Source organism: Macrotis lagotis, chromosome 8 (genome assembly GCF_037893015.1).
Source record: "Macrotis lagotis isolate mMagLag1 chromosome 8, bilby.v1.9.chrom.fasta, whole genome shotgun sequence".
Taxonomy (NCBI): Eukaryota; Metazoa; Chordata; class Mammalia; order Peramelemorphia; family Peramelidae; genus Macrotis; species Macrotis lagotis.
In genome coordinates, this window is record NC_133665.1 from 47,147,804 (window position 1) to 47,173,780 (window position 25,977).

Here is a 25,977-nt window from a genome sequence, read left to right on the forward strand (position 1 = left end):
AATGATATGGTAGTCACTGTGCTTACAAAGAAAGCTAAAAGGCTGTCTCTGCTCTTAATATAATGGGGCAGACAACTTGAAAACAACTTTTTAAACAAGCTATACACAGGATATATTGGAAATATTCAGCAGAAGGAAAATACCAGAATTATGGAAAATCAGGAAAGACTGCATTTAAAGTCACAGGTTCCCCAAGGCTAGCCACTTTGGATTTAATGATATAAGTACATTTGTTGGATAGATAGAAATTGCTACAATAAATCTGTTGACGCAGACTCTAGTAATTAAATGCTGAGAGTCAAGATAGCATAGTGGAAAGACTGCTGGCCATAGAATCAAGAGATTTGATTTCAAATCCTTCCTCAAATGTTACTAACTGAGTGACTATGGACAAGTCTCTCAGTGCCTCAGTTTCCTCATGTAGAAAAATGAGGATAATAATCAATGTATGCATGTAAAGCCAAGAGAAATGGAGACATAGAGTTCTCCTGTGCCACTGAAATGGAAAAAGAAAAAAAAATAGAAGAGTCACTGGACTTCTGTCACCTCCATATCTGAAAGTCAAGCAAGAAGAAGTGAGGTCAAAGAAAAAGCTCCAGAAGTCCTGTCCACTCCTTCTTGCTTGTAATATGCGCCCTGAGGGAGACATAGAAATAGAAATATAGAAATAGAGTTGAAAGGGAGACTGGATTTGCAATTAGAATCCTGTCTCTGCCCTTTATCACTTGTGTGAAATTGAGCAAGTTTACTTTGCCTTTCTGAGCCTCAGTTTCCTCATCTGTAAAATGAGGAGGTTGGATTCAATGACCTCTAAGGTCCCTTCCAGCTCTAAATCTACTATCTTAAGATTCTACTAAATTTATCTCCATGGAGGTGATGTTGTCATTGGAACCTCTGCTAAGAAAAAGTAAGTTTGGTAGACAAAGACTGATCCCCATTATATGAAGAAAAATCTTTCTCCCTCCTTGAGGTCCATTGTAGCAAACCTAAAGGGTTCTTCCCTGCATTCAAGCTCCTCAATCATCAACTGTTCATTATGATTTCATTGGTACCTCTGCCATATTTAAAACCTCTCTAGTAATACAAGTCAATGCCTTCTCCGAAATTATAGGTTTAGTGACTTGTCCACAGAACTAAAGGGGATGGCCTGCCAGTATATGTTAGGAGAAGGACTTGTACCCAAGTTTTCTTGATTTTAATCCCAGTTCTCAAGCCATCACCCCATGTGACTTCTTTGAAGAAGAGTTAGGATTTCAACAGAAATGAGGGTTTGGGAATGATAGAGGGAACATTCAAAATTAAGAAGCAGGAGACCAGTCTTTGACAAGATGAGCAATTGCCCTATTTAGGGCATAGGAGATAAGTAGTAGGGCATAGGAGATAAGTAGTGCCCTTTTGGGAAGAGCTTTGCACACCATGTTCAGAAATTGGGAGGCAATAGTGAACCACAGAAATGTTTTTAGCAGAGAAGTGATATTTTATCTGCACAAGAAAATGGATTAGAGAGTGCAGTATATTTTATAACCACCAAGACAAAAGAGTTCAAAGGGTTCCAGAGTTTCTTTCTCTCCCTTGTTGATCCTCATTGATGTCAGTTCTCAGGGTCTGATCTGAGGAAGGAAACAAGATGGGAGCCACAGGGACTAGGATTATGACTAATGGCCCTAGGTGAATCATTCTCTTGTATTCTGTAATGGCCTTTTAATGGCCTGACTCTTTGGAGAATCAAAGAACATTGTACTTTATACCCTTCCAAGATCCAAGGTTTTCACTGTTTCCTAGGAGAGAGCTGTTTTGTGAGTATGGTGTTTCTGCAGGGCTGCCATTGGGCATTAGGTATTAATCTTTGGGGAGAAACTAGGGAATGAAGGAATAGAGAGGTTGGAAATGAATAATGATTCTTAACTTTGGTCTGGAAAATTCATTCTTAGCCATTATTGGCACACATTTCACTTCAGTCATCTAGGTAATTCCTTCCAAGTTCTCTCAGCTTCAAAGGGTTTCAACAAGTATGTACTTACACATCGATAAACTATCAGCACAGTTATAAGCACTTGGTAAAAGTCAAATCCTTTCAAGATAAAGGCTAGCAATGGAGGCAGCTATCAGACACCAAGACACTAAATGTACCAATGTACAGGCATGGTACAGGAAGAGAATAGTGTCAGTAGGCAAACAATGGGGACAAGTTCAAGACAACACACTAGCTACTGTGAGACACTATCATTTGGTAATATGATTTGGTTGCTTGCTTCTGCTTGGGCAGAGCGTTGTTAGAATTGGAAGATCTATTGTTTGGTTCCTTGGAACCGTCACAGGACTACAGGAACTGGGAACATTTCATCTGAAGTAACCCCCCCCCCCCATGTTTCTTGTTCAACTATGTGAATGAATGTTCCCTAGGAGTTGGCCCATCCAGGGCAGAATCTTGTTTGTGTGTGAATGGAGGAGAATGGGTCTGTGTCTATCAATAGGCTACAGGAAGATCCAAAAAGATTACAAATGGTAGCCATTGCTAAGGAGAACTGATCCCAGACTAAGTAAAATAAGTGGGTCTTGTTTAAGAGTACAACTCTAAAGATTCCCTCATATCTGTTCATGAAATTACTCTGCCCAAGAAGTAAGTATTCAGTGTTGACATATTAACTTGTTGAGATAATGATTGTTTACTAAACATCTCCTGAGTAACTGACCTGACCTGCCAACCTTAAAACCTATCCCTGCCATAGAAATCTGTGGTCCCTTCCTCACTATCAGGTAATGGGAGTTTTTAAATGTATATGTTTTGCTAAGATGGAAACTATCTGTTGCTTTCTCACCAAGAGCAGGAAAACAGGATTGTGCCTGTTCAGCAGCAAGGTACTGGAAGCTCTCAGGTGATGTATTAATGACTTTCCAGAAGCCAATTTCCATACTATAAGATATGAAGCATGTCAGACAGAAGCTGCTATTAAAATAACAAGTTTTCTTTTTGAAGTCCAGTTCACTGTTTCCAGTGAGCTGGAATTGGGGGCTACACCACATGTCATTAGCCCTGCCATCTCATTCCTATTCTGCAATCTTTGGCTGGGCTGCAAAATCATAAGAGCTACTCATGAGCTAACCCAACATGGCAGAAACCAATGTCATAAATATTTTGCTTTTACTTTTCTTTTCTATCATGTCTGATCATTGAACTTATCTGGACAAAGAGTGAATGGGAAGAAATGAAAGTGAACCACACCCCAGTTTTGTTTTGTTTAATTTGCTTTGGTTTCCACCCACCACAAGTTCTTTTCTTCCCCTTTCATAGTGTGGGCGAAATGCCGAAAACTTCGACCGGTTTTTCACCCGCCATCCACCCGTCCTAACACCTCCTGACCAGGAAGTCATCAGGAACATTGACCAATCAGAATTTGAAGGATTTTCCTTTGTTAACTCTGAATTTTTAAAACCTGAAGTCAAGAGCTAAGTAGCTGTGTAGATCTCCATCCTTCATTTCTCTCATGCAATCCCAACAGCTGTCTGGTGACCTTTTCATTGCAAAGTTGCATTTGTGTTTTTTTTTTTTTTGTAGTCAGACTAGAGTGACCATATTTCAGAGCCATAAGTGTTTTCAAGTAGTTAAGAGTATGTTTAACATGTGGGGTCATGTAGATGTGGTGAGTAAAATGCTAGCACATAAATACACACTATCAGATAATGCTCAAGAGTTGATTCTATTCATTGGTTAGCTAACCAACCTGATCAAAAGAAAGGAATCTTATCTTTTCTCTCATTTCCCTTCATAATTTCTATGGATCCTCAAGCTGGCAAAGGATCCAGTTGACCATTTGGTGAGATATTTAATCCAACAATCTGAGACTACTTTGGTAGATTAGATTTTTTCTTTTCCCAGTTAGAGAGATGAAACATTCAGGACTAAATTTGTCCTATAATACAGAACAGAATTTTTATCTGACATTTTCCCTTTTTCCAAAGAAAATGAATGAGATCTTAAAGTAAAACCACAAAAGGAACCACATTCTTTTTTTTTTTTTAATCTACAAACTAAGGTTCCATATTCTCCTTTAAGGCTGTGCTTTTCTATGGCAAAACTGAGGGGAGAAGCAACTGTAGATAGGCCTTTGAGCCAGGCTATCATTCTGTAGCCCTTACTCTGCCATAAAGACTATAGGAACCAACCACAGCCATCCTATTGCTGGTAATCTAATGTGGCTGCTTCTCATGACTACAAAGCATTATTCAGCCTGGATATTGTCATGAAGCTTTTGCTTCCAAATAGCACAAATCCACCACCATCTCCAAACTACTTGAAAAGAGCACTTTGGAACCATCTCTTGAAAGCTCATGGTCACTCTAGTTAGCTCCCTATATAACATGGTTTTACATTACATTCCAAACCTGATTTTCTTTGGGGGGATGGGGGGTGGGGAAGGGTTTGATTGTCATTCAAATGCCAAAACAGTTACTCACTTTGTTATGCGTGCTTCAAATATGTGTCCAAATATTATTAACAACAATGAACTGCTATTATTTTAAAAAGAAGAGCCGTATGAAACCTAACCATACCTGTTAAAAAATGTTGGAATGGATATTCATGCAGATACTTGCCTTTGGATATAGGATTTGTCTGGATTTGTTTCTGCCGTTGGGAAGATAATTAAGAGCTTTGGGAAGGACGAGTCTCTTGAAACAGTCTTATTATTTCCTTTTATAATGTTTTGTGAGATGTTTGTGGAAGTGTCAGTTTGTATTGGTATGCTTAATATATGTAATGTGCCATTTTTTTCAGTATTGAGATATAATAAAAATGGAAAGAAAGAGAATCAAAAAACAACTGCTCTCTTTGCTAATGTTGATGTGCTATAGTTTGGAACTCTCTGATACCAAGTACCAGCAGAGAGCCAGATAAGATACAGAGGTGCAGGGTTATTCAGGGGAAGGGGAAAAATCTGGACTACAACCATAGAAATCTGAAATCCATCTCTGAGCACAGTAAGTCTTCACAGGAGAAACATTTAAGAGTTAAAGTAGCCAAACTTAAGACGCAAATTTCTTCAAAATTCGACTTTTCCTTTTCTTCTAAAATGTCTAACCACCTTCAGCCTCAAATGGTGACTTCTTCTGAGGTCTGCCTCTGCCATGCCATTACCTATTTGATATTCAACAAGTTAATTCATTTCACTGAACCTCAGTTTCCCTAGATGTAAAAAAACAAGGAAAATACTTCATAGAGCTGTTGTGAAGATCACATGATAAACAGATATAAAAGAGTTTTGTAACCTATACAGTGCTATAGAAATGCCAGTGATTTGAATGCAATTTATTATCATCATCACTATGATTCCCAGTCATTTAACCACTTCAGATGCTAGGCAACTTCTTCTAAGACTCTATACTGCAAAGAAGGGGCAGTCTCAAACAGTGTCAAAGATTAGACAGAACATCCTGCAGAAGTTCAAGGAGAGATTTGAAGGTCTAATCAGCCTTTGAGTCAGGGCTGGCTCTGGCTTAGTGGTCTTACAGATAAAGTTGAAAGAGTGAGATTAAAAAGCTCACAAAAAAAGAAAAATAGGCATTAATCACCAAAATTTCCTTTCTTTTCCTAGCTCTGTTGCCTTTGACATCATGTTCCCCATAATGGTTGGAAGACTGGAGACTAGTGTCCCCAATTCCCTAACTTTATTCCCTACTCATTGCTCATCATCATCATCAACTTTTCTCGCCTTATCTTGGGGTCTAACTCAAATTTCAGCATTTTCTTCCAATTTCAAGGAATATTTGATGGTTTTAAGAGTCTCTATCCACCCCACCCCCTTATCCAAGGCATAGAGAATGCCTCCTGTCCCCATAACCAAATTGTCCTCAAAGAGAAGATACATGGGATTGGGCTCTCAGCTGGAGATAAAGTTCAAGGAGTCCCTGACAGAGATGTTTCCACTTCACAATCAAATCAAACAAAAGACAAGTCAGCCAAGCCTTCTGGGTTCTTTCTCCACTTCCTCATATTACTTCTCCTTTGATTCTTTTTCATAGACTCTTGCTTTTCTCATCTGCTCCTTTTTATGTGGGTTTCTCATTTTCATTCCATCCTTTATTATCTCATCTTTTTCTTGCCCTATTTTCCATCCTCTTCTGCCTGGTCCTTTCTTCTCCTCTTGGGTTTTTTTCCCCCTCATTCCCTGAAGCTTGGCTACCCTTGCTTTTCCTTCTCAGAATCACAGAATATAGAATGTCAGAGTTGGAAGGGAACTTATGTAGGACTTTCCAGATTTCAAAACACTGAAATATATAATTTCTTTTGAGCCTTATAACAAGTTCAGAGATTAGATGGTGTATTATTAGACTCATTTTACAGATGAGGAAAAAGACTCAAAGGGTAAATGTGCATCCCTAAGATCATATAGCTAGTAAATGAATCCAGTCTTTTGATTGCAATTCCAGTATTCTTTTCAAAAGTGCCTGAATGTTATAGCTAGAATTTTAGAGAAGGAAGGAAAGACATCAGAATATTAGACTAGGAATGGACTTCAGATTATGAAACATAGAATTACTAGAAAGGATCTTAAGGATCAATCAGTTCTGCCCTTTCTTTCTGATGAGGAAATTGAGAACCAATGGGGAAAGTGACTTATCTAAACTGGTCAGGGTTAGAATAAGCACTAGGATTCAAATTCTCTGATTTCCAAGCTCAGGGCTCAACCCATAGCACCACCTCCTTACCTCTGGACCATGGTTGATCAAGCTCTAGCCCCCAATCTCCAGCTTACTCAAAATGCTGAAGGAGTTGCTGAGCTATGTATGCTCCATCCTAATGCTACCATTAGGAGCAAGGAGAATATAGGGAGAGAAGGCTACAATAACTTGCTAGAAAGAGGACTCACAGAATTTTCAATATGAGAGTGATCTGTACAAAGTATTGAGCCCATTTTTCTCATTTTACAGATGAAGCAGAGGCAAACAGAGATGGTGACTTACTTATGGTCACATAGCTGGGGCCGAGTCACAATTTGAACTTTATTCTCCTATCTAGACCATTAAAAAGAAACAGATGTTCCTTTTACTGTTCTCTTCAGAAGATTTGAGCTGCAAGGGCAAAGTAGATACAAAAACATCATTCCCAGACCTCAACATTGTAAATCAGGAAAGAATGAAGTCATAGGATAGAAAAACCTTCACTGATCAGACAGAATATTTCCATGAAGTTTGGAAGAATTCCGGTAGATTTAGTCTCTTACTGCTTCCTCCCCAACTAGTAAAGTAAGTGCATTTTGAAGGGACCTAAAAGGTATTAAAAAGAAATGATTATGCATTGGGATAGATAACTTAAGCTGATACTCCCAAATGACCTTCCTGACAACCCCAGCAGGTCCTTTCTTGGTCTCCATATGCTTCTGGAATCCCTTAGAACCAACCAATCAATAAATAATAAACCTATTTGCATTTACTCCAAGTGTCAGACATTGTGTTGGTACTGAAGATAAAGAGAAAAATGAAATAGTCCTTTTCCTCAAGGATCTACATTCTACCAGGATCCAGAACTTCTAAAAGATCATCAAGGGCATTTAAAAAAACCTGACCATCTGCATGAGGTAAGATTTCTCATCTTAAGGGAAAAAGTATTCCAGAATTTTGCTCATCTCCTATAATCTTCAAATCTGGTCCTTTGCCCTTTCTTTTCTCATTACTCTGTACTATGGGATTTCCCTCTCTGCTATCACTAGTCAAGGCAATGGAAAAATAAAATTATAACTGAGAGCATTAGAATATTAAAACTAAAAGGAAACAGGAACCAATGAGATCCACAAGGTCTGAAGAGAAGTAACTTTCCCAAAATTTCAGGACTTAATGGCTTTTCCTTTGTGAAAAAGGAAAATGGTCCTCTATAACAGATACTGCTTCTACTTTTAGGAAGGGCCAGAGTCCTTAGTCCTTAGTTCACGTAAACTCATAAAATGGAAGATGTCTGTTCCAGTTTGGACTTTTGAACATAGACTGTGTTCAAGAGCTAGAAAAATTTCCAGAAGTTATTTAGTCCAGAAATGAGGTGCAGAAATTAAAGGTGATTTGTTAGTCAATAAAAGTGCCAAGACTACGCTGGTCTTCTGATCTCCAATCCAGTCTTTTGTGCCTATACAAAACACACAAATCTAGCCCACGGCTATGTCCATCAACCGACAGGCTATATAAGCTTCTAGAATCCTCACCTGGCTGTTCGTTCTGATTAAACAATTTGAACTATCAGTTCCTTTAACAGGTCTGATTTTAGAATGGCCATCTGGTAAATCCAGGCATTGTTTTTTCTTGCAAAGATAATTGCATTTGATTCATATGAAGCATATAACTTAAGTATCAATGTGATCCTTGCAAGTGTCAGATCATCTTTTGGGCAGCCTTGGGAGAAAAAAATTTTTTTAGATTCACCCTGTTCCCTCCCAAGTTTAACCTGTGCCTTAATTATTCTTTTCTTTGGAATTTCTATGTAGGCTGAATTCTTCTATATAGTAGTTCCCTCTTCTTCCACATACTACCCTATCACTCAACCTCTTCCCAGCCTTGTTTGTAGTACTGTTGTCAAATGGCCAATGAAAAATTTTAAGGGGGGGGCAAGAGAATCTTAGAAGGAATTTTTTTTAGGGATCCAGGTTTCATATGTGTAATCCAACTCTCTGATAATGAACCTTTTTAATTGAGCTATATTTTTTTTCCTGGATGACAAGCATCTGAAATGTATGGTCATATAATCTAAACCTCAACTAAAGCTGAAAACTCTAAGGACCTAGAGAATTAATTGAGTTGTGTCCTTTCCAAATATTTCCCTGGTTATTGACCTGGTTTTGAGGAGGAGTTGGGAATATCTATTAGTTTTGAACTCTATTGAATGGGGCGTCAAGAGCCTAGGGTCAACATACCAATGAGGCATCAAAGGGTGACTTTAGTGGAAGATTTAGGATTCATACCAAACAAACATCTTCTCTTCACAGTAATATCCCTCAATACATGGAAAAATAAATGGGAATCTCAGGATTCAAAGAGATCTCAGAAACCTTCTAATTTAAGCTGTACCTGAATCAGGAATCAGGATCAGAATTCACCAGGACATTCTTAACAAATAGTCATCCAGGTGGTTTTTGAAGATAACCCAGTAAGGTAGAATTCACTGTGGACGGAAGTTAGTCCTTTTTTACTTTTGAGTAACCATAATTGTGAAGTTCTCCCCAAGCTTAAATTGACCTATTTGCAGCTTCTGCACACTGCTTCCCATTCTATTCACTAAGGTCAAACAGAAAAAGTCTAATCTCACATCTATAGGAATACAAATATCCTGCCTTTATTTTTTCAGTCTGAATATCCCTAATTCCTTCAACATCCTTTAATATGTATGATCTCAATGCATTTTGCCACCATCATGCCCTCTTCTGGATGCTCCCCATGAATTCCTGAAATGAACCAACCAGAAATGAAGACAATATGCTAGATATAATCTGTCTGGGGGAAAAAACAGCAGGACTGTTATTCCTAACACTACACCAGTTTCAAAGCCTAAAAGTGCAATCAGTGACTCATAATGAGCTCACAATTCCCTAAAACTTCCATATCTTCTTTCAAAAATGGCCAAATCTCTCACATCTAGTACTTATAAAGTTAGTAATGACCCCCAATATCAACATTTACATTTGTCCTTATTAAATAGAATCATATTAGCCTTGTTCTAATGTGATCCATAATTTTATGGATCCTGTCGTTATCATCCATGATGTTAGCCACCCCTTCCAGTTTTGAGATGACACACACATTTAAAAGTTTGATAAGCATGTATAATCTACACTATTAACCAAGTTATTGATTTTTTTTTTTAAAATGTCAATAAACACATGGTCAAGCACAGATTTCTGATTCATTACATTGGATACTCCTACTAAGCTGACTGATTCTGGGTCTGCTCATTCCACAGGTTACTAATTCTCCCACCTGTATTATCATCTAGACCAACTATCTCCACTTTTTTCACAAAAACAATATGAGGATTTCTTAAATGCTCTGCTAAAATCTAGGGAAGCCGCATCTACAGCAGTGCCCTGTTCTACAGAGTCTAGTAGGTCTGTCTATTCCTGACAAAACAATGCTGGACACTGCTTTTACTAAATGTTCCACTATTCTTGTTTTAATAGTATGCTCTGGGATTTTTTTCAAGTATACAAGTCAATTTTCCTGGCCTATCATTTTCAGGTACCCTTCTATTTGCCCTCATTTAAGAAAAATATTGCCCTTCTCCAAACCTACAGCACTCCTCCCATTCTCCCAAACCTACCAACTTATCTTGAATATCAATTGCCTATTAACTATTTTTGTTGTGTCCTTTTCAGGGTAAAGATTATTCTCCTGGGGTGGGGGGAGAAGAGCTAAAAGTCAAGCAGCTCTATATTCTGATATCTTTCATCATTCACCCCAAGCAGTAGTCTTATCTGTTCTTTGATCCTAGTCTTTCCCCAAATTCAACTAAAAAACCCCCTCTTTTGTTGTCCTTTACTCACTAGCTTCAGCTCATTCTGAACTTTAGCACATCTGTCAGAATTCTTACATTTGATCTTCATCCTCTGTTACCTGCCTTTGCTCCTACTTTCTGCATGTTTTACTTTTTGTACTGCTTGATGAATCCATCTTAGACAGCTCTTCCTCTTCTTTCTTATCAGAATGATGTCTTCAAAATTTCATCTTCAGGAGCTTCCTCCCCTATATGGACTTCCTCTATAGACTTCCCCCATAGGATCCTTCCTCAGAATTGTTTGACATCTGTTTTCAAAATCTTGGATGTAAAGCTAACTGTTCCTGGCTTTCTTCACCTCTATTACAAATTCTGGGACTGAACTATCTGTTCCCCACAAGGTTTCCATATTTTCTAAACCAGCAGCCATTTCCTTCTTGTTGGGAGAGTCAGATCCAGAGTAGAAGTTCCTTTCATTTATTCTTCTACCTCTTGCAGGAGGAAATTATCATTAGGCACATTTAATAAATTATTGAAGTTCTGCTTAGAATAGAGTAATAAATCTAACAAATGTCCAGTTATTTATAGCATACTTCCCATGCTACTGTAATACTACTGTAATAATATCATATAATTTCTCTTATGATGCTCCCAACTCTTATATTTCCTCATTTATTGAATCACAGAATTTTATAATGTGAAGGAACCTCAAAAGCCTTCCACTTCAACCTTCATGCAAAAGGAATCTCTAACAGAATGTACCTAACAGCTGGTTATCCATCCTCTTCTTGAAGACATTCAAGGGAAGAGAGCAAGGCACTTATTATTAGGAAGTTTTTCCATATACTATGCCTAAATTTTCTTTTTTTTTTTTGCAGCTTCTACCCATTATTCCTGGTTATGCCCTCTACAACCAAATAAAACATTATTATCCAGGTTTCTATTTATTTCTCCATTGATTTTCACCAAAGGCTTCCCATTATGTTTCACCCAGTCAAAATTATGGGTATCTTACAAGAATATATCTTCTTATTTTACTAGATTGTTCAGCTATAATCCCCTTTCTTCCCATTCTGTACCTTACCAGAATCTTGTATCACATCCTTTCAAATCTCAGTGATAGCTATAAAGTCAAATTTGTCTCCTTGAATTTGTATATCCAGTGGTCTTCATTTATCTCTCATACTTCAAGTATATTACTGAATCTTAAAAAGAAAATTGCCTCTTAAGAATAAGGCAGCTGAAGTTTCAAAATATTAAGCAATTCATTTATCATACAGCCTCAGTATTCTTTAGGGTCTCCTAAGAACAGCTTCCCAAATTTCTCCAGAAAGAAATATGTCTAGTTTCTTTTGTTTTAGAAAGAAAAGAAAATGATAAAAAAAAAAACTGGTACACTTTCCTTTGGACAACTGGAAATTCTGATCCTCTGAAATGAAGCAGAGCCTTGAGAATTAAGAGACTATGGGAATGGTACAGCTAGAAGGGCAGGAGCAACATATGATGGAGTTGCTCACCTTACATGGTCACATCCTTAAACCCTTGAAGGTGAAAACTGACTTTTAGGATCACTGAACCCAACCACCATGTTATATAGAGAACTGGAAAGTTACTGTGCCTTCCCCAAGAATACACAGTAGGTTTAAATAGCAGAGTCAATACTTAAAAATAGACCTTCTGATGCCTAAATTAATGTTATTTCTACCATATTACACTGCTTTCTAAGAAAACATTTAGATAGAGGGAGCAGGAAAATGGAAGAGAGCATTGTGAGATAGAATGAATTTGGGTTAGAAGTCAGTAGTCTAGACTATGCAACCTTAGTCAAATTACTTAACATATTAGGATCATAAATTTTCTCCTTTTCAGAATGGGCAGGATTATTTCTAAGATTCCTTCCAACTTTTGGACATTTAATGATTTTTTTAAGAATGGAAAGTTAGTGAATGGAGGTCCAAAAATAGATTGGATGAGTCCATGGATCATTAAAGAACCATAGAGAAGCCCTTTTTACTCTTTTGGATGGCTCCTATAGCTAAAAGGACTTGTTCTGGGCTGCTTCCACTAGAACTGTTATCAAAAACAGGCATTAAAGACCTGGGCACCATGAACACTGGACAATAGGATGACAAATCTGAGTTACTAAAGAAAAGCCAGAATTTAGACTCTAGGAAAATCCTAGCCTAGACCCACTACTTTTGAGAAGTAACGTTATATCTGGGTCAAGGTTAAGGGCTCACAATATGACATCATGCCATATGAAATAACTTGAAGTGAGTACTCTTGAACATCTTAGTGCCAGTTATATAATATTGGAATTAAAATGTAACTTATGAGTTACCAAATAGACCAACCCCTGCCATTACTATGAATCTCCTCTAAAACCTAAGTTGTTTCTACTTTACTATTTACCACGCTGAGTGGTTGCCAATTATCATCAGAAAATCTTAATGATTTGAATTTATTGTTAACTATGGATAGAGCACCAGGCCCTGGAATTAGTAGAACCTTGAGATCAAATCCCCTCTTAGACACACACATTAGTTTTATGACTCTGAGCAAGTCACTTAACACCAATTGCCTCAAAAAAAAAAAAAAAGAAAGTATAACAGGAAGAAAGGGCGAAAGAAAGGAAGAAAGAAAAGAAGTTTTTTATATTCATTTAAAATGCATCTCCCTACAACTTCCTTATCTTGTTCTAGTTCAGTCCTTCAAGATCTTGCAGGACAAGTCCATATAGAATAATTAAGAGTTGGTGTCTCTAGCACCAGGGAAGGGAGGGTCTCACAGCCATTATCCAAGCTTCAGGCTCACAGTGTGACATCACATGGAGTGGAAAGGGCTAGTAGAACAGTAACTGTTAAACTACTTGTCAGTCCCAACCCTCAGTCACATTTCCATGATGTAATGCCAGGAATTTTTCCTACAGTCTTTTCTAACATTCTATGACTGTAGACAGTCCTCTTTCTCAGCCCATATACTTCACAGCTATTAGCTCATCTGATCTCACAACATAATTCTTGAGTCTGCTTTACCTAGCTCATAGTATGGGGGGGGAGAAAGTAGGGAGGAGGAAAGACCACATGAACAATGAATGTGAAATCTTTGAAAGGAACAGGTCATATTCACCAGAATAATTGTTATTATTAGTTGCCATCATTAAATAATCCTCAAGGCTCTATCCCAAGTGGTCTCTGACAAGAAACTAAATCACCCTATCTCTCCATTCCTAACAATTCTGAGAATATCTTGCATCACTGACCATAAACTAGCCCAGAAAATATGGTTTGAGACTCTTTTCTCAGGAGCAGCAGAGATACTTAGCTTCCTGACCCAAGGTGGTCTACTACCATTGCTCCACCACCATATTGGCCCCTAGCTAAAGGGGTTGAATGACCAAGCCCCAATTAGATCTTTGGAGTCTAGAGCAAGCCTGGATGTTAGAATGTACATAATTCTTGAAATCTAATTTCAGCTCTTTCATTAATTCTACAAATTTGATAGAAGTCATTTCATTTCACTCCTCACCCTTAGTTTCCTCATCTATCAAATAATGATGTGATCTACCATCCTCACAGGGTTGTCCTGAAAAAGAAAATAGATATTAGCCATGAAAGGGCTTTGGGATAGTTAAAAACTCCATACAGGCTGGGACTTTAATTCGCACTGAGACACTCTGTGGTACAACTCAGGGGGCAAACTATAGCTCTTTGTTAAATGGCTCAATTATAATGACTCTAAGGAGACTATTAACCTAATTAAAATAAGAATATCAGTTTGGTGATTGATTTTGTTTAAGGGCCAATTTTGGAGACAATTCTATTTGGTGAAGGTTACACATCTGTAGCTATTTCAATCTGGGGCTTTTGTTACTATTGACATGAGGGCTATTATCTAGTCTTGAATGCCCTTGGAGGGAAGCTCCTTCTTTGCCTTCCCTATAAGATACCAGCTGCAGCTCAGTTTGGGCATCATTTGGTTTCCCAAGTGGTCACTTGGGCAAGTCTCAGTACAAAGGAAACCTATGGAACTAAAGCTGGAAAGGATGCTCTGATGAGTGATATCCATCTCAACCTCCTGAATGATGGAATAGAAGGGCACCAAGCTCTCCCCTCCCTGGCACTTAGGACAGTAATGAAATGTGTTTTTTTGTTGTTTTTTTGTTGTGGTTGTGCTTGTGGTTGTTTTTCTGGGAAATTGCTGACCTATGATTATTTCCAGCAACTATTTTGCATGTTGCAGAAAAAAAAATAATTCTACTGGAAGGATAAAGCACACCAGAGTGGTGTGTGTGTTTGTGTGTGTGTGTCTGTGTGTGTCTGTGTGTGTCTGTGTGTGTGTCTGTGTGTCTTTTGTGGACAACTATATGAAAAGACAAAAAACACGTCATAAACTTTCATAATCCAAGAATACTCCATCATATTAGGGCATCTGTGATAGAACAGTTTTTGTTTGTGTTTTGTTATTTTGCAAACTTCCAATCAAGTTGCTTGGATGTTTTGTATTGAGGTGAATATTAAATGTAGAATGGAAGTTCCAGTATCATGCTGCTGTGTCTGTTTTTTAATCACTTATAAAAACACTGATGCCTCACAAGAAGGTGTCAGAATCTCAGTGATGGGGCATTTCTCTGTCTTGTTTCTTTCCCTTCTCATTCTGTGTTAATGTGTCTGCTTTCCGTTTGACAGAGGGACAAGCGAGATACGTCCAACTTCGATAAAGAGTTCACCAGACAGCCTGTGGAACTCACTCCCACTGATAAACTCTTCATCATGAACTTGGACCAAAATGAGTTTGCTGGATTCTCCTACACTAACCCAGAATTTGTTATTAATGTGTAGAGGAGATGCGTAACCCTATGGTCATTCCCAAAGTCAGAGACTTTAGACTAAATTGTAAATAGGAATTCTAGTCTTCCTGGATTTGTGGTGCATAGGTCACCATTCATCATGTGGAAAGATTGTTTTCTGGGGCCTATCTTTGTATGTGTATCTTGCCAGTTTGTTTTCTACATTTGGAAATGTTTCATTTGGAGTAAAATACATTAACCTATTAGTAAGAGGTCTGACTTTTCCAACTTCTAATCCAACCTTAGTTATGCATTGAATGAGCAAAAAAAAAAAAATCCAACTCCTGTGTCTGGTCCCAAAAAATGCTTCCATATTTGTAATTTTTAAAATCAGAAACTGACATTCTGATCAAGTTTTACAGTTATTCCACAGTGTTTTTGTTTTTTTCCTTTGAATTCTAAGCATGGTCGGTATTTTTAAGAGTTGTGAGTAAGCTTGCTGTTACTGTGAACTTAGTGTCTCTTAGAGGAATCTTTTGTTCAAGAAGTTGAGATGATTAAATCTGATTAATGTATTGAAGATGTACGCTTTACCCATTTCTATTTTTAAGTGCATTGTATATAGTATAACAGGCTTGATGAAGCTAACGTCTTCCTCCTTCGCTCATAGGAAATGTATCCACTTGCCCATTCATTCACTGTTTTTCATGTTTATTAATGACTCAGGCAAAAAAAAGTCTACGCAGCACTAAATAAGCAAAAGAGAAGGCCAACTTCATAAAGTCAGAATGACTCCTGGGGTAACGCTATCTGTGAATAGACTAAATAGGACATTTCTGTTAAAAGGATACCTTCCCTTTTTGCAGTCACCCCAGGGAGGAAGGCAAGGGGGAGGGGACAGCCCAAACCACAGAGCTGAACCCATACACCTTTCTGTAAGGGTTTCCTTTTTCAAGGGTATACACATATCGTTCTCTCTCTCCAAAGACATATTTGCCCGTGAAAATTAGCAGGGAACATTAAAGTAGTGGTATCTAAAGATCATTGGAAAGCTCTGGAGCCTGTGCCTCATGGGCAAGTTCCTTTTCTGTAAGCCTCATTCACCTCCTTTGTGAAATGATTAGGTAAGTTATAAGGAGCCTTGTGGCTCTGACACTCTCTCTTCTGACATTCTAGGATTTTATATTTTCTTTCTGTCCAATCTGATGAATACTTTTCCTCTTGACCCATCCCCACCTTCCTCCATAAACTGGTATGTAAAAATGAAAACAAGAAGGGTGGGGGGCTTCTAGATAGGACCTATCTAGTCTCCAGACATTCCTCAACAGTCTTCCCATCCTGCTCAAAATTCTGCTTTTCACTTCTATTTTTTCTTTCTATATTGTTTATCCCTTTGATTCTGTTTGTGAAGATGTGGTAATCCCAGACTGGATGTACCACGTAAGAGGTCTCTGCTCCTGCCAAGGCTAGTAGGCAGTAGCAAAGAGCATTGCTGTCAGATCAAATGAATTGTGAGGCTCTCCAAAGATGACTCACAGTCCTCCCTACCCCCAACACTCACTCACCTCATGTCCAATACAGTTCCCATGACTGAAGACCTGTACTGAGATGTTTATGGTCCCATCTACACACACACACACACACACACACACACACACACACACACGCATGCACACACCAGATTTAGGGTCACTTTCTCAAAGATTTGGCAGTGTGGCCCATTATAATTTGCACCCATCAAAACCAGAAGAATTGAAATTGGAGGGAAGAAATTTATATATTCCTGTTGTGGACTATTAAAAAAACAGATTTTTGACAATTTTTTTTATAAATGCCAATATCTTCCCTCTGGACACATCTTCTTTTGAAATGATGTATTAAGGGAGCAAGTCTCTGTACTACCCCCATATCCCTCACCAGTCACAGTCACTTCTCACATGGGCAAAAACGATCTTGGCAAAAATATTGCAAGACAAATTCATATAATAAAACAAAAATTCACTAAATATGTCAAAATGAAGTGAACAGAATGAAGAGCAGCTAAACATGTAACTTTGAGACTAATTGTCTCTAGGATTCAATTTCCCAACCTAAAAAATGAGAGATCCATTAAACAAATTGGGGCAGATCATCATAAAAATATATTAAGATCTAAGAGGTTTAGATGTTTCTATTTCCTCCCAGATAACAAATAGGGAGAAATAAAACTTGTCAATACTCTGAAAAATCAAACTTTTCCCTACTAATTATCCCTTTGACATCATCCTCCCAGCTTCTTTTTAATTGATACAGACATGGTGTCCTGCTACATTGGCAAAACTCAAATTATACGAATGCTCTTTGAAGATATAGGGCTTAGCTGACTTTTAGTTTGTTGAGTAAAGATACTTCCTTCACCTGCCCATATCAGCATCCACTTTACAACTTAGTCTTATAAATTTGCCCAGGACCATAGAAGGTCAGAGCAGGAAGGGGCTTTAGAACAAGGACACAGGTGGCCAGCATAGGGAGGAACCTTAGACCAATGAACACAGAATCCAGAGCTGGGAAGAGCTAGCTAGTTCAACCATTTCCTTTTACATAGGAGGAAACTGTGGTCTACAAGAGGAAAATGATGTTACCAAAACCAAAACCCAGGTGCTGCTGAAGACTGAACTCTTGATTGGTCTCAATCAAATTCAATGCAATACGTATTTATTAAGTGCTTGCTGTATGCCAGAAACTGTGTAAAGATTGGAGTATACAAAGACAAAAACAAAATAACCCCTGCTCTCAAGGGACCGATGTTCTACTAAGTGAAGAATGGGGTGGAGAGGAAATAGCATGTACAAAGCAAAGTATATGCAAATTATATACCTGGAAGATGGAACACCTTTGATCAATTTCCAGGACCCAATTTCCCATGTTTCTTGGAACAGTTAAACCAGTTCCATCTAATGACTTCTATAAAGTCTGCTTCTATAAAGGTCTGGCACTCTTTGAAGGATGAGATGAGAATGCTCTCAGGGAGTTTTCTGAGTCTTTCCTGAGTAGAAGTGACCTAAGTCCTCAAGACCAATGTGATGAACAGATTCTAGGTCTGAGGCATTTATTTCAAACAGACCAACAAGACTGCCCCAAAACATGTGAGGATACAATCCCCAGAAAGAAAAAAAAATCTTCTCCAAGTCTTTTCAGAACTGGTTAGCCTCAGACAGTTTATGCTGGCCAGTTTGGCTAATCTGGGGTTTCTTAATCTATGATTCTTAGGCTTGTAGCTTGACAAATCTGTAAACTTGTTATACATTTACTTTCCCAAAGTACTAGTGAAGCTCTTTAAAAAAACTCAACAACTAAATTCTATCTCCATTTGAACAAAGTTAAAAAGAGAAGAATGTCTAGCCAAACATGACCATGTTTGATGGTAGAGGTAGAATGATATATAAGGCCTGCTCCTGCCCTGAGCTTTGGAGACCAGTCAGTAAAGATTGCAGAATTATAGAATTTGAAAACCCTATAACTGGCTAAATGCAGCTAGTCCTCTTTCCTGCCTGGGGTCCTGCTTCTTCATACAAGTTCTGGAAAACCTATCCACTGCTGGCCCAACTAAAGGGGGGTGGGCATAAGTAAGTTAGATTCATTGCACTGGTCTATACTGTGCCAAGCTGGTTGGTCTTTGTGGTTTACTTTTTCCAAGATGAATCTAAAAAGACCCATCTCCATGAGAGGAGGAAGAACTTGACCTGCCCAGAAATGGTGGTTGCCCTTTCTGTTCCCCTAAGAGGCAGGGCTCTCAAGGTTACTCTTGGATTTCACATAGCATTGTTTTGGATCATGTTTCATGGAGAATGCAAAAATACCATGATCCACCTTTTCACTTTGTGTGTGTACTGTGACTTTCTTTTCATCTGCAAGTATTGATAATTTTGATACATTATCTTAAATCTTAATGTGTTTGACTAAAGGAATTCTAAAGACTGCATCATAGATGGATATATAACCTCAGTTCTACTTGCTGCATGTATGAAAATAAATAAAATCTATAATTTATAGAAATCCAAGACTCTGTGTGGTATTTCTTGAGAACTGCAAAATTTATTTAAAGAAGTTGGTGACCATAGATTTCCTGAGTTTTCTCTTTTCTAGGTCAGAAATTTGGCTATTTCCCACATGACAAGGGAGAAGTGAAAAGAATAGCAATTATTTAGTGCCTACCATATCAGTCACAATGCTGAGGACATTAAAAAGATTTTCTTATTTGATCCTCACAATAACTCCTATTTATGATGAATCCCATTTTACAGTTAAAGCAAACTGAGGCAGAGAGAGGTTAAGTGTGTTACTCAGCTCTAAGGTTTTGATCCCCATCACCATTCTGTCATCATTGTTTCTGTGCATTCCATGTTATCAGGAAAATGTCTTCTAGAACTGAACATAGTGCTCCAGATGGTGTCCAATCAGGCATCCAATCTCTCCACCTTCAAGGGAACTGTCAGTTAGCCAGTCAAATAACATTTAATCAGCAAACTCATTTGGAATACTATGTTTCTGTTAAAGCAACCTAAGATTACATCAGCTCTGCCATTTCACTGTGAGGAATCATGCAATCTACTCAGGACCCCAGATCCAATTTCACTTGAACTATTACGTAACCACATATTTCCAGCCCTGGAAAGATTCAGTTGGTGTGTGTGTGTGTGTGTGTGTGTGTGTGTGGTGTGTATGTGTGTGCTGGGGTTTATTACTTTACATTTATCCCCATTAAATTGCCTCTTATTAGATCTTGCCTATTCATTCCAGCCTGACAAAAAGTTTTTTATACCACAATTCTGCTCTCCTGTATAATAGCTAGACTTAACATTCTGTTATACACACATTTGATAAGTGTGTCACCAATGCTTTCCTTCAAAATAATGATGAAAATGGTAAAAAATGAACTGACCTAAAACAGAATCTTGTGATAACTCCACAAAAGACCTTTCCAACACATTAATCCATTGATGGTCATCTACTCCACGTCTCTCCATCTTCTCTATGACCAGTGGTCATAGAGAATCAAAATTTAGATAAACAGTACTCTTGGATTTTGCCCTAACCTACCACTCAAACAATCCTGTCAAAAAGGGAATGAAGGCTGATCAGCATTATTCTTAATGAATCTATCTCTCTGCCCTTTCTGACCATCTCATTAGCTGACATTTCTTCCATAGGCAGTCTGTCTTTATCTTAAAGGTCCTTTCCAGTTCTAAATATATAAAATATATGACCCTTAGAACTGGATCCTGGCTTTTATAAGTAATTTTTTAACATTTACCAGTGATGAGGACCTCAGTTTCATCATTCATAAAATTTTGTTACTGTTGGTGAATCATTTCAGTCATGTTCTTATATGAGATTTTCTTGGTAGAGATACTGAAGTGGTTTGCTATTTCCTTCTTTAGCTCACTTTATAGATAAGGTAACTTATGACACAAACAGGGTTAAGTAACTTGCCCAGAGTTGCACAGCTAGTAAGTGTGTTAGGTAGGATTTGAACTCAGGAAGATGAGTCTGCTTGATGGCTTTTTTTTTATACCACCCAGCTACACTTACCTTTATAAAATTAGGGGACAGAGCTAAATGACCTTTGTGATGCTTTACAGCTTTAACTTTCTATATTCCTTGTCTTAAGATCCCACTGAATTCTAATATTTTATGTTCTGATATCAATTCCAGTTCCAATATTCTAGGTAGAGGGAGTGTAGTCTAATGGAAATGGCATTACCTTTGGAATCAAATCCCCATTCTGCCACTTATTCCCTGGGTGAATTTTGACATGATATAAACTTGATGGAGGATAGATCAAATATTTGAAGACCATGTTTACATCTCTAGAACTGCTTTAACAGTTGTGACATGGACTTAATTCCTCTCACCACCCCTGGTGACTTTCCTCAGAATATGCTTAGAATAGGGTTTATCATTACAGATCTCAGCACTCAGCTTTAGTCTGATCAATGGAATTATTGGCTTCCTTGTTCAGAATACTACATTTCTGTTAAGATACACCAAGAGAACTTAAATCCCTTTAACTATGATATCTCACTGATGACTCATGATGGGCTTGCAAGTCACTAAAACCTTCAGATCTTTTTCATACAAACTGTTGCTCAGCCACCTCTGCCTCCCATCTTATCCTTCTGCAGTGCTTCCAGGTCTTATAATTGCCCCTATTCAGTTTTATCTTATTCAATTCACCCTTCATTCTAGTCTATCTAAATCTCTTGAGATCCTTCTCAGCTCATTCAATGTATTAGTTATTGCTGACAACTCTATATCACACAGAGATTTGATAAACATGCTATCCATGTCTGCATCCCAATCAATAATTAACATGTTGAACAGAGGCAAGGTAAAGAAGAGGGTCCTGTTGTATCCACTGGAGAGCTGCCTCCAAATTGTCAACAATCCATTAATCAACCCTCTTAGGTTCAGCTGTTCAACCAGCCATCTCATATAGCAATATTGTATGTCAGTGTTTGAAAAGATTCATAATTTCATTAGTGAAGGTGCATCCCCCCCTTCAAATTTACAAGTCCTCACTCCACATAACTTAATAGATAGTCTTTGTGAGTCACTGCAACCAACAAAGATGAGTTCTTCATCCCACTAAAACACCTCTCTGCCTCTATCAGCTAGTCCTTAGATGACAGATGCAAAGCATATTGCTCTGCCTTTACTCTAAACACATCTATCTTGGTATGAGGCTACCAAAGTCTGTACTACCCTAGCATACTTTCACATCACAATAATATCTATTAATTGATGGATCATTCATATGCATATTATGTATAAATAAATCTTCTCAAGGTCTTTCTTTTAAGGTTAGATATTAAACAAGATTCTCATAAACATGATGGAAACAACTATAATGTCAGTAATGAAGCCTTTAGGATGTGTATATGCACATATTTATGTTCACATGTTATGCTTTGCAGGATGAAGTATAGTATATGAATATCTTTATTAATTATATAAAAACTAGGTTGATTGAAGACAGAAGGCAGGGTTAGTAGATAGACCAAATTAAGACAAGCAATATCCAATGAGCTTTCTTCACTCTTATGAATAATCTCAGCTAGGTCCTAAAGTATAATTGAGTACCCCACTGAGTAGTGAATTCTATACAATTTGGACTGAGGTGAGGAAAAGAAGATGCCAAGAGAGGGGAGAATAAAACAGGTAAAAACTGGGACTCAAAAGCTGATCTCCAAAAGAGGAAGTATCTCCTTCTGAATGACCAAAAAAGGCAATTGGGAATTAAAAGATCAAAATGGGGATATTGTGGTATATGAAATCACTGGTTAAATTAGAAGAGAATTTTTTGCTAAAAACCAAAAGATAAAACTAAAGCTAAAGTGGTGTTTGCTAATAGTTAAGGATTACTGAACAAGGTATCAATTTATATTTGATAATTTTTTAAAAAATATTCCTCTCTGATATGAATTTAATAATACCAATTTAAACTGCTTTATTAAAGAGTTCTATTTCTCTGTGTGTGTTTAAAAAAATAATGAGCAATGAGTGAACAATTTCCCTCTTTCAATTAACTATACCTATTGCTAAAGCTTGGGCTTTAGGCATAGTAAGATATAACCAAGATAATAATTGCTAAAGGTTCATTTCTATAGCACTTTAATGAACCCTAAAAAGTAGGTAGAATAAATATTATGGACCCCATTTTAGAGATGAAAAAATTTACTCTCAAGACATGAAGTGACTTAACCAAACTTAACCAATCAAGAAATATCAGAGGTAAGATTTAGAAGGGCAGTTAAGTGGAAAAGTGAACTGAGTGCTGGGACTGGAGTCAGTAAGGCTCTTCTTTGTGGGGTCAAATCTGGCTTCAGATACTTACAAACTGGGTGACCCTGGACAACTCACTTAGCCCTTTCCCCCCTCAGTTTCCTCATCTATAAAATGAACCAGGGAGAGAAATGAGAGATCACTCCAGTATTTTTGCCAAGATGGGGTCACAAGGAGTCAGACATGAATGAACAAGAAAGAAGATACAGAACCAGTTCTCTATTGTCTCTGTACTTTTACCTACAAGATGCAACCTCCAACTTTTCCAGAGGACAGGTATCTTGTTTGTAGACAGAATATCTAGGAAGCAGGAAACAGTCCCTTAAGTGCTGAACTTGCAAAGCTAAAATATAAAATGAAAGGAATGTCACCAGTGTCCTTCAGACAGGAGGGCCTCCCAAGAGCATGGATGCTGGAAGAGGACCTGGGTATGTCTCAGGCCAGAGGCTTATATCACGTCCCTTGTCATTCCTCATTTAACACTATCAAAGTGGGTTCAGACTGATCTGCTCTGACTACATAAAACTAGCATTACATCATTTTGCCTTGGGGAAGCATCATTACAGAAACCCAGAGATTTCCTGGGACTGCACTAGAAGGGAAGAGGGGGATGGATGGACGGGCTTTAGCAGATTAGGTTTCTCACTGGGGGAGCTGAGCAAGAGCCCCATTGGCTAAATGAGGAATGGAACTATTTCTCTTCTCTTAATTTCATGGTTGAAGAAGCCTACTCCACCCACTATCTTCTGAGCCTTCTGTGCTGCCTGAGTCGTGGGGATGCTGCAGGGGGATGGCTGAGACCACAGATGAATCTCCAAGTCACCACCTGAAATCCTGCGATCAGGTCCCAAATAGGAGGTTCTGACACATGCACACACACACACACACACACACACTCACAACCTAAGTGTTCAGTGCTTTTTCCTCCTTGGATTCCACCCCTGAATGTTAAATTATTGCCCCATGGGGGTGAGGATGAGACTTAGACTAGAATCACATTGGTGATTAGGGGATAATGAACAATGTCTACTGAAAGAAACTTCATGGGGAAATAGGGAAAGGTCAGAGTCCTGCTCTAAGAGACAAACAGCAGACAGAACTTAGATAAGACAAAGTTCATGGGGGTATATTTAGTCTATGATTATGAATAATCATAAAAGATCTTTTAAAATCATGTGTTATAAAAACTAAAATGAAATTTTAATAACAAGTAGGAATTAGTGGGAGAATATTGTAAAAAATGAAATAGAAACTATCCCCAGATGACATGATAGACAACTAATGGTAAGGACTAGGCAGCTCAGGTGACTCTTAGGAAAAAAAGTTTTTGTCTTTGGGTTCTAGAATCTGTGAGTCAGAAGTAATGATCAATTCAAGATAGAACAAGGCAGAGACTATAATAGCCATTGTAATTTTAGGATATAGAGTATGTACTAACACATAAATGATTTTTTAAAATTTTATATGATTACTCAGAATCATAGACTATATATGTGAGTATACTATGTATAATTATATATGATTATATCTGCATTTGTGTATATATAAATACTCAACATATGTAGATATAGATATTGTTAGCTAGTGATACATGGACTTGGCATCTGGAAGGACCTGAACAAATTCTGCCTTGGAACCTTAGTAGTTATGAAACTTGAGACAAAGTCCCTTAACTTCACAGCCTCAGTTTCTTTGTATGTGAAATGAGAATAATTCATCCAAGGGGTGTTATGAAGATAAAATGAAGAGTCCTCTCTATCTCTCTTCCTCATGTATATATATGTATACATATATATTATATATTATTAATTATTGATATTTATTTCTAGGAAATAGATATTTCATAAATATATATATATACACACCAAAAAAAACCAAAGCACTTTGCAAATCTGTGATACAAAAATATGAGCTATGAATTTTACTATTATCCTTTGAGTGGGAAGAAATCTCAGAGGACATCTTATCTAGTTCTCCTTATTTTACAAAGGATGCATTTGAGGTTCAGAAGAGGGGAAACATCTCATCCAAAGCCACAAAATTAGTTATTGATAGAATCAGAACTAGAACTTAGGTTTCTGCTCCCACTCAAGTACTCTTTCTTCATTTTATCAGGATGCCTGTCCACCCATCTCTTCTTATTACTATTTTTTCCTCCCCCAATATCACGCATCTAGGGATAGTGTGCTGAGCAATTGGAGTTAGGAAGATGAGTTCAAATTCTGCCCTGGACACTTCCTAGCTAAGAGATCCTTATCAAGTCATTGAAACTCTCTCAACTTCAATTTCCTTTTCTGTGAAATAGTTAATAACAGCTCCTATCTTACCGTGTTATTTTGAAGATCAAATGAAACAACACATGTAAATCACTTTGCAAACCTTGAAATGTTCTGCTATTATTCACAGAGCTGGAAGCCCAGGGAGACAAATTAATTCAGTCAAAGTCACATACTTAATAAGTGATAACAGGTAAATCAAATAAACTTGTGCTTGTTTGCTGATCTCTCTCACTGTCTATCTATGTACCCATGAGTGTAAATCATTTTACTATGATGGTTTCCAATTTCTTCACTTAAAAAAATGATGGGCTTAGAAGATTCAATGCTTAGATAATATATGGTATATTATGCCCTCAGAGCAGGCTACATGGATTACTAAGATAAGTGACTTCTCAGTCATATAAATAGGTAGAGACTTTTCAAATTCTTAGTTCAATTTATGATCTTATCAAGTGAATAAAGCATCCCATTTTTGCCTACTCATCATGGGTCATTTTTGCACACATTCTCCCAAAATATCTCCAAATAATATCAATACTCAACATACTAGATACCTTTCTCTGGGTCTTCTGACATTCTCTAGGTACCCAAGCATTACTCAGATTGTCCATCTGTTA

The 25,977-nt window shown here is 37.7% G+C and overlaps 1 protein-coding gene across 2 annotated transcripts in view; it reads left to right on the plus strand.

The window, feature by feature from the left end:
* The window catches only part of PRKCB (protein kinase C beta), a 704,261-nt gene extending 685,014 nt beyond the window's left edge, over positions 1 to 19,247 (plus strand). The window contains exon 17 of one of the 2 annotated variants that reach the window (XM_074196811.1): positions 15,157 to 19,247. In XM_074196811.1, the coding sequence (XP_074052912.1) occupies positions 15,157 to 15,309 (153 nt within the window). In that variant the 3' untranslated portion in view covers positions 15,310 to 19,247. Of the gene's footprint in view, positions 1 to 3,292; positions 3,553 to 15,156 lie in introns of those variants that run through there. The other variant, XM_074196810.1, reaches the window with a different exon arrangement.
* The last annotated feature ends 6,730 nt before the right edge of the window (positions 19,248 to 25,977 follow it).